Source organism: Phaenicophaeus curvirostris, chromosome 4 (assembly GCF_032191515.1).
Source record: "Phaenicophaeus curvirostris isolate KB17595 chromosome 4, BPBGC_Pcur_1.0, whole genome shotgun sequence".
Lineage (NCBI taxonomy): Eukaryota > Metazoa > Chordata > Aves > Cuculiformes > Cuculidae > Phaenicophaeus > Phaenicophaeus curvirostris.
Genome location: NC_091395.1, coordinates 6,368,445 through 6,377,935, shown reverse-complemented (window position 1 = coordinate 6,377,935; position 9,491 = coordinate 6,368,445). Strand labels below are relative to the sequence as shown.

General features: G+C 42.8%; 1 protein-coding gene across 1 annotated transcript in view; it reads right to left on the bottom strand.

Annotated features, from left to right (window-relative positions):
- The window catches only part of FGF2 (fibroblast growth factor 2), a 33,524-nt gene that overhangs the window by 5,843 nt on the left and 18,190 nt on the right, over nucleotides 1-9,491 (bottom strand). Inside the window, exon 2 of the mRNA XM_069855208.1 lies at nucleotides 6,019-6,122. Coding sequence (XP_069711309.1) covers nucleotides 6,019-6,122 — 104 coding nt within the window. The remainder of the gene's footprint in view (nucleotides 1-6,018; nucleotides 6,123-9,491) is intronic.

The window sequence follows — 9,491 nt, the reverse complement described above, 5'->3', positions numbered from 1 at the left end:
TGGAGCAGGCAAACAGGTTTTACTCCACGCAGAAACCAAGCACGTTCTGTTGGTGTTTAGACACACATCAGGATGTAAGTCTTCCAAACCCTCTCCACCCACACTGAATTCATGTGCCTTAACACCTACAAATAAAAGGAGGTGGTTCTTCACACCACAGACAATAACTGGGCTGTGCAGCTCCTCACCACAGGGCGTTATGGTTTCTGCCAGATTACATGGATTCAGTTCACTTTTGGACAAGTTCATGGGAAAGAAACTCACTGATATTTACTAAATGGCACCCAACCTCCTCAAAAGGTGCATACACCTGCCGTTAATGAACGCACAGTGATTTACTTCCCCCTGCACATCTCTGTGGACAGCAGAGACCTCTGCTCCCTCAGGGTGACCAGAGAAAGACTGATCCTGGTGATGTCAGTGAGATCGTGTAACGTAGGTATTGTCTGTTGCAAGACTTAAACCCACAAGTTTCCTGGGTATTTATTATTGCCGGGGACTTAGAACCAAGCTAATTCGCCTATGACTAGCAGTTATAGCTATGTGTCGTCAACAGAAAACAGGAAAGGTTATTCACTTTCTGAAATCAATCACCAGGAAACCACACGGTTCCTCTGTACCAGAGGCGTGAGAGGACGTGCAAACAGCTTCAGGTCAGATCTCGTTCTATAGGAAGCGGATCACTGTGTGTAACTAGGTTTATCCCGAGGCATTCACAGCAGCCAAACCCCTGTCAATGAACAAGGCTGCCCCCACAGCGGTTATGGTAGCAAAGCTGCCCGGGGAACCCCTGCCTTAAGACAGAGGAATTATTTTCTCAAATACAACATTCAACACCACAGGAACCTGGCAGGGCCAGCACTTTACTTTCATCTACACCACCTGTCAGCACATCAATTCAGTCATACCTCCCCAGAAAAGTTTGGGGAATGCCAGAGAGAGGGAAAAGCCAGTCATTAAAAAGAACGAGTGTGAAATCTTGGAGAGGAGACAGGGAATGTGAAGAAACTCCCTAAATGAGCAGGCTACTCGTCGTCACAATCGTCCTTTAACATTCATGGATACAGGAGGTATCCGACTAGAACTACAAAGTGAGCTTGGAACTACTGGACTCCATACAGTACACACAAAAAACATACGAGCGACTCCTCGTGCAGGCCAAGTTTCTGTAGCTACAAGCAATTAAGTAATTCAAACGTAGTCTGGAATAAAATGATCTGTCTCCAAACATGTGTCTTCAAGTATAACATTTTTTTCCTCTGTTTCAACCATTTTCAGATACAAATTTTCATTTCCAACGGGAAGAACTTATAAGAGAAAACCCATATGGAATTTTTTCTTTCTATAACTCACTAGTGTTTACATTTCAAATAGCAGAAATCCAATTAATAATTTTCATATGATTCATATTTTAAATGATCTTCTTCAAGATAAATTATATTTTAATGCCTTTCATTCTAGCACTGCAGAACAGCCGCACTAATCCTCTCAAGCCACAGATCCAAGCCTGAAATGAATTATAGCGGCCTTAAGAGGATATAGAAACCACATACAGAGAAGAAGCAGTTAAGAACAAAAATAAACTTCAAGCAGCGTTTTGGCAAGGTCGGTACAATCGCCCAAGCTGGAAATTCTGGTGGCGGGACCATCGCAGCCCACTCACACCTCACGTTCGCCTCCTACCCAAAGCGGTGGCGCTTCTGGAGGCACCAAGACAGGACGTGCCACGCAGGCACAACGGGCGCTGGAGACGTTCCTGGCGAAGTGCAACCTTCCAACGCCACAGCACCCGGTCTCTCGACATACATTTCCCATGCAGCCCCCCCCAGGTTCGGCTGGAGCTGGGAAGTTGGACCAGAGCCTTAACACTGGTGGAAACAGTCTTTACAAACAGCCTGCCTGGCAGCTTCAGCCTCCAGGAGGAGGGAAACGGCTTCCACCGCACCCAGGGTGGTTTTAAGCGGCCATAGCAAGACTCTACATACAGAGAAAAGGAAAATCCACGCAACCCCCTCTCTCCTGTGCACTCAATCCATAAAGTAAACAAATCGCAATCACAATTTTTATTTAGGCTCCCTCCTGTTTCTCAGGTTTAAGAAGTAAAATGGATTTTAGTCCTCAGATTAAAGAATAATTAGAGAAAGATTAAAAGGAAAAATATATTATTTTCTTTACGTTGATAAAGATATTCTGAAAGGTGCCATACCACGTGTTCTGGGCACCCAAGTCCTTATTTCTCCACAAAGCACATGCAGGGGCACCAGTGCTTCCCTATATTCCGTCACCAATGTAAATATTCTGACATGAAAGTGAACGTTTATGTGACAAATGGTCATTCCAGCCACACGAACTGTGCATTCCATAACATCCACCACGGGAGACGTTTCGGAAGCTGGACTCCTGTCCTGCCAGAGCGGGATTCCGGCCACCACATTGTGGGCCTCAGTCCCTGGAACACCCCTGGGTAGCAATGGGGTTTTTAAACACGCCCTGGCCTAGGCTGCCTCCAAAGCACCGATCTGGCAGTGAAAGCTTTCACGGCACATTGTGAAATACCTGAACACTACGGCCCTTCATGAGAAGGATAAAGGAAGGAAAAACACTTGAGTCAGTGGTGGGGAGCGAGTGCCACGTAGCAGGCACAGGGACACGGTGCCCACCCAGCCATCAGTCAGTATTTCATCTGCTGCCAAGCAAGACCTCTCTCCAGAAGTCTGAGTGGTGAAATAAAAACAGCGATTCCTTAGGGACGTGGTGGACTTGGCAGCCTTTGATTTACAGCTAGACTTGATGATCTTAAAGGTCCTTTCCAACCTAAAGGGCTTCCCAATTCTAAGGTTTTTTACCATTAGCAAGGTTGGTTGCAGCCACGCTTGTCCTGCCCTCTGCTGCGTGCCACCACTTAGAGCAGCCAAACCACGACCACCCGACTCCTCACAGTGATTCACCCGGAGCAGAGGAATTGACTGAAAGAGGCATCAATATCCCACAACAAAGTTCTTCCTATCTCATTTGCACAGCCAAATATCACCCACCAGGTCATTTTCAGTGCAACGGCGTCTGCCTTAGTATCACATTATGTCAACTAAATAGCTTTGACATTTTGGACTCAGCTTACAAGTCAAAATTCCTCAGGTTTGTTCATTCTCAAAACCGAAACCTGAGGGTTAATCTCTAACTACTGCACACCAGAGGGAGGATCACCCCAGAAAGGCAGTGATCATACTGAGCTTTTTCTAAAGACCAGGAAATGAAGGCTATTCTCACAAATATTCTTGTACCATAATTTTAATCTGTAACATCAAAAGAGAAGAATTCCCCTCAAGTCCTTCCGTCTAGCAAAACTTGCCTGGTCACAGCAAAACAACATTAAGCATGACATGGAATGAGCATCCTTAAATGACAAATTCTTCCCTGCAAAATGTAAGTCAGTCAAAAGCACAATTAATCCCATCATGAGAAATTTTGAGAAATTTCTCCATTAAATGAAATAATCCAAAGCATTTAATTCCATAAAATGAAAATGTTCCATTGTAATAATTAACCTGGAATGTAAAAATTGAATACATTTCTGCACAAATATTTTTAGTTAAAACAGCATTTTCCAGTGGGGGGTTTTGACCACCTACGTGAATAACCAGCCCTGAACTGGTGAATGTTACCTCTCCCTCACAACAACCGAGTCTGTTAGAGAGCAAATGAGCTGTACTAACAGCCTACTCATCCTGCTTTCAAGAGAAGAACGGGATCCACTGCACAAATCACCAGTGGAAGTGATGATATGCTGGCTCTGCAATAAATCATTTTGCAAAACACAACTCGGAACAAACCATGACAACACGTCTCAACAAAATAATTACACAAACATCCACCCAGATTAAAACCAAGCCTGAATAATAATTTGCAAAAGTGGTTTCAGAGATGTTAATGTATTTATAAAACAAGGATAATAGGCAAATCGATCCTTGACACTGAAAAGTAATAAAAAAGTAAAAAACAACACTGATGTTAAAGAGGACAGAATAGTATTTGATTGATTAGTGGATTAGAGAAATAAGGAGGTGTTTAGAAATTAAAGTTCTACAATGTTTTAAAAGAAATAACCAAAGGTTTCAGCAGATACAAAACCACGTGCACTGATGAGATCACTTCACCGCCAAGGCTTCCAGCCTGTGCTCTCAGAGCTCTCAGTGAAACACAAACTGCTAAAGCTGGAAAAGAAACGCTGGCACTGAGGAGCAGTTTCATGAGCGTGTTTATAGGCAGAAACAGTAGAGGCACAATTGGCCACAAGCTGCTGGAATTCATAGTACAGAGATCCTCATGGAAAAAACATTGCCCATGCTTCAGAAAATGATCATGAAATCGCAGCAGCATTCATGAGGCCGGTTGAGCAAACTCGTACAGACAGTTTTTACCTATGAAGAGCTGCAGGAAGCAGTGTTGGCAGAAACACGAGTCACATAATGCCCATTTCCAGAAACGAAGTAAAATAAACGTTTTACAAGCTCCAATGAGAAGCACAGCGATCCAACTTTACCAGATTTTGAGGGAGTAATTCCAAGTGAACGGCATATACTTTCCACACAAAGAACTAAGCAGATAAAACCACTTCCTATAGCAGCAAGGGAAGCAGGTTCTATAAGCAAACCCCACCACGCAACAGCAGGTTGGAAATCCAAACAAACATGCCCGGGTGTTTATAGTGTCCCAGCTGGTGCCAAACCCCGTACTGTGACCATGCACAGTTGCTCAGGGTAAGGGGGGCAGTTTGAACAGGAAGCCGAATGCCACCACACCAGCACCACAGGAAATTCCCAATTATCTTTAACTCAAGAATAGCACAGTGGACAACTCCTCACATTTTCTTCAACTGAGCTGTCACACAATATTATCCCAGTAAATAATGCTGTAATTTGAAACAGGTTCCATAATTGTATTCACAGGCAGAAACAAAATGAGCTGCTGGAGCCAGAGCTATGTGGTGCCAAGCAGCACACCAAGGGTCCCAAAACTGCTGCTGTGTTCTGCTTGCCTTCAGCCTAATTTCACTGAGAGAAATCAGAATTGATTTCTGTAGCCCTTGGCACAGGTCCTTCATTAGTGGCAGTTCAGCTGGGGTTAGGAATTCACTTTATTATTAACACCTGTCCCTGCTGGGCACGCACAGAAGCTGAACAGGACGCCATTCGAGATACCAGAGCACCAGGGATTATTTCAAACTAAAGCCCTACCACGGTACACAAGCGTTGAAAGTTTCTCTGCCCCAATGGTTATAAACACAGACACAAGATTTACAGCGGCTGCATCTTGTAAGCAAAATGAGACTGCAGCTCTTAAAGCAAGAGTTACCATCTAGCTCCAGGAGACCTTATTCCTTTTCAGAGTCTGCTAAGCACACGGGCTTGCAAACACAGCTAAAAATTATGCTGATGTCAATAAAATGCATAGTTTGAACTAAAACTCATCTCATTAGAGATCAGTTTAATTTACCTACAGTTAATAACTTTTTTTTTTCCATTTTTATCATCCCAGTTTTCCAGTTTGGAAGCACGCATGACCCAAAAGCCATGATTCTTTACAAAGTGGAAAATGAGAAAACAATGTATACAGAGCACTATCAAAACATTGAAGTCAAAACTTTAAAAAAATGGCTTTACTTTCTATTTTAAAAGGGTCTTTACAATCACTTTACATGAAAGTAAGTGAAAGAGGAAAACATGGGGGGAAAAGGAGAGACTTTATTTTTCCTTTGTTCCTATGATTTCCTTCTATACACAATCAGTATGACTTTTCTCTCTCAAACAGGCCATTGCAGTTAAATCCTGGAGCTCTTAAGTGGGAGCAGGCTTATCCATTACTTCCCGGTTCATTTAACTGACAAGAGTTTTGCAGAGCTAATTCCTACTCCATAAATCAAGCACGGAGAAGCTGAATTAAGTGCTGCTGGAGGAGAGAGCACACAGGACAGAATGAGGAGAGTTCACACACAGAGAAAACATTAAGTGTGGTGCTTACCAAGGCCAGCAATCTGCCATCCTCCTTCATAGCCAGAAAGCGATTCGCACTTACGCCTTTGATCGACACCACTCCTCTTTCTTCTGCCTGAAGTTGCAATTTGACTGCAAAGAAAAACAACAGAAGTAAATTTTCAGAGCCATCATATTTCGGCACTTGACAGTGAAGCTTACTGCTTCAAACCCCAAACCAGAGAAAGCCTGAGCATCAGCTTGTAGCAGACAGGCAACTTTGAAACTCTAGACTTCTGATCCCGTTTTCATCAAAGAACCTGCTTATTACAAAGCAAGTAGCTATTGTCAAATTGGCAACAATCAGCATGAGTTCTTATTCTACCTTCATTTCACCAAAAATGCAACTTAAACTGCCATAAAATTCCTTGATTATTATAGCATGGTCAACTCCTCACAGAAAACAGGCATTTTTTAATATTTTAATATTTCTTAATATATACAGAACATTGGACACTGAATGCTCACAATTCTATACAGCGAGACTGTCAGAGAGGATGAGTCTGGACTAGGATTAAGACCAACTAGGACCGTATCACTTGCTAAATGTTTTTGCAATTCCCAGCAGAAAAGTATCCGTTACATTGTACATCCAAGGAGCGGTTAGAATAAACAGACAGAACTGCAGAAGCAGATGAGGAGAGCAAAGACACAAGAAACGGTCCCATATGGAGTAGGAATGTGAGAAGGGGGTTGTTTGAAATCACTTATTTTTTAAAAAAGCCATACTTCTTTAAAATCCGGAAGGTCACATCACACAGCTTTGAGCTACTGCCTGTGAATTAACACAATGACTACATTGACTTTTCTATCCACAACTCTGGTTCAGTAGTTTGGATTAACACACCACCCAAATGTTCTCCCTATTGCCCGCAGCTTGTTTTAAGCTGTAAGCCAAAAGTGGCCTCCACCTAAAACCAGAAGAGCCAACTGCTATTTTTCTTCTTTCTTCCCCGATTACTCCATTGTATTCAGGATGAGAAATTAATTGAGCCTTTAAGTAGGTAAAACAGCAGAACCAGCAAGTTGCCTCTGCCCTGCACTCCAGCCTAACCTTGATGGAATTACTTGTGCCATTATACCTCAACATTCATATTTTTTCAAGGGGAATACGGCAACACAAGAAACTACCCCAAACACCACAGATAAGTCCACCAGACAGCTTCTACATGACTTGGATATTTGCAGCTCAACAGAAATCTAAACACCCTGTTGGAACGGCCATTCTTCTGGAGAAGATGAGGGGGGAAAAAAGCAAAGTACGTGTTGTCTTAAACTTCACAGAAGATCATGTTCTATACCAACTATTTTTAGAACATCCCCCTCTGAAAACCTAACATTTGATTGTTTAAAGCATCACTATAAAAAGGGGAAAGGCCCATACAGCAACTCCAAGGAGCTCTCTGCACTGCTTGCAGCTTGGCGTGAGGCCCTCTCTCCTCCCTGTCACAGATAATAGATGCCCATTCCCTGCAACTCCATCCCGACATGCCAGCTTGCACAGGCAGTACGACTCCATCTGATTTCTACTAAAAGCAAAAAAACCATTTCAGTAATAGAAAAACACAAGAAATTCGATTTCCCCAGATCCCTATGTCACTCTCTATTCTAGATGGCCGTTATTTCCAGTGAAACCTGCATCTCCAAACCCTCTCACTTAGAAAGGAGCAATTAGGAGCAAGCCCAGACAAGTTCTGGTTTTTACTGTGCAATACGGTGCTTTCATCCACAGCTCCACTAAAATATCTAGGAGTACTTATGCTTTGTAACAGGAAGCAAGATTATCGCAATACAGGCACCAAAACTGAGGAATGGTTGAGCAACAGCTTCTGACCTTCCTGGGATGTGTAAAGGCAAAGATGACTTTTGCCAAGGAATTGCAGCAGCTAAAGGAGGGACAAGCAGGACATGGCAAGCTAATCCTGGTTATGCATCCATCAGGTGTCCGAACGAAGGGTATGACTTCGCCAGTCTACGACTACGGGCGTTTTCAAAAATGAACCTGACTGGAACTTCTTCCTTCTGCTTACACCCAGGAATTAGTTTGGGAATTGGCTAAAAGCATTTTCTATCTGAACACACTACAGCAAAGTGTGACCACAACAACAGCCCGGCTGGAGGAACAGACAGCTGTGCCCCATTCACTCAAAAGGACTCAGTCAAGAATTTGGAACAGTTGGAGTTTGCCCATTCCTTTCTTTGAAGGCTTCAGGGGAAACACCTACCTGGTTCTGCACAGCGAGACTGATACCACAGCTTAGTGGGGGAGCGTCTGATGGGTGGCACTGGCACCCATCATCTCAGACACCAGCTTCGCTCAATCACCTGCTTTTGTGAAATACACAACGATGCAGTTTTTTAAAAGCTTGACCTTTTAAGTCACCAGAATAAATGCTTAAAGTGACTGTAAACTTTGGAGCAGGAGCGTCTCTTGGGGTTCAGAGGGAAGTTGCTGCTTATTTGGCTTTTAGTTGTGGGGGAAAAGAGATTTTTGCAAAACAAGTGAAAATTTTGTTGCTTTACTTCTGTTGTTCCTAAAGACACGACTGAAGAAACTCTAACAAAAATACCAGGAACATGAAGTCTTTAGGATAATTACTGCAAACCCTTTTTTGAGCGCTAAAATTATTTTATCTGATTTTTCCCCAAACAGACAGATATCAGAAGAGTTGCTTGAAAAAAACCCACTCATTTGTATACACAACTGAAGCCACCTTGATACAAATGCTGCACTCCAAAGATTGAAGACTAAATGACTTCTTGTGAATTATTTTGATAGGAATGGTTGGACTCGATGATCCAGTGGGTCTTTTCCAACCTGATGATTCTATGATTATGTTTCTGTTGCCATTTGGATTAAGAGGGGAAAAAAAAAAAAAAGAACCTCTCACAATTCGCTAATAGCTCCAGACTTCCAAGGAATACAGAAACCTCTGCAGTCATAAAAAGTTAACTGAAATGTTTAATTTCATTCCAGAATCAAGCATCCAAAAACACATCCCTCCCCAGTTATTAGGTCAAAATCAGACTTGTGAACAGCTTCAAAAACCTTCAAAACCTTTGCACTCTGGGGAAGCGAGAATGTGGAGAAGTGCTCCGGCCAGGGACTGGGGGAAATGAACTTCTGAGCTGTGCCCAAGCACACAGCCTTCCCCACGCGCTTAACAAGAAACAGCTGTAGGAAAGAGCTGAAAAGTAATATTAATTGCTACAGTGCCGACTTATTATGCTTAGTGACTTTCTCTTGACAAAAAAAGCACACCAACTCCTACAGCATCGTACTGGGCCAGAAGTTCAGATTCTGTAAAAATAAACTTTTAGGAAAGGATTTTCAGGCCTGTAAAAATATTTGTATAGTTTGCAGGAGCCTGTGAAAAGTGTTACTCTTCAAAAAGGGGGAAAAGGGAAAGAATAAAAATATCTTCTTCCTGCAAAGTTTGAAAAGTGCTGCAAGACCGAAAG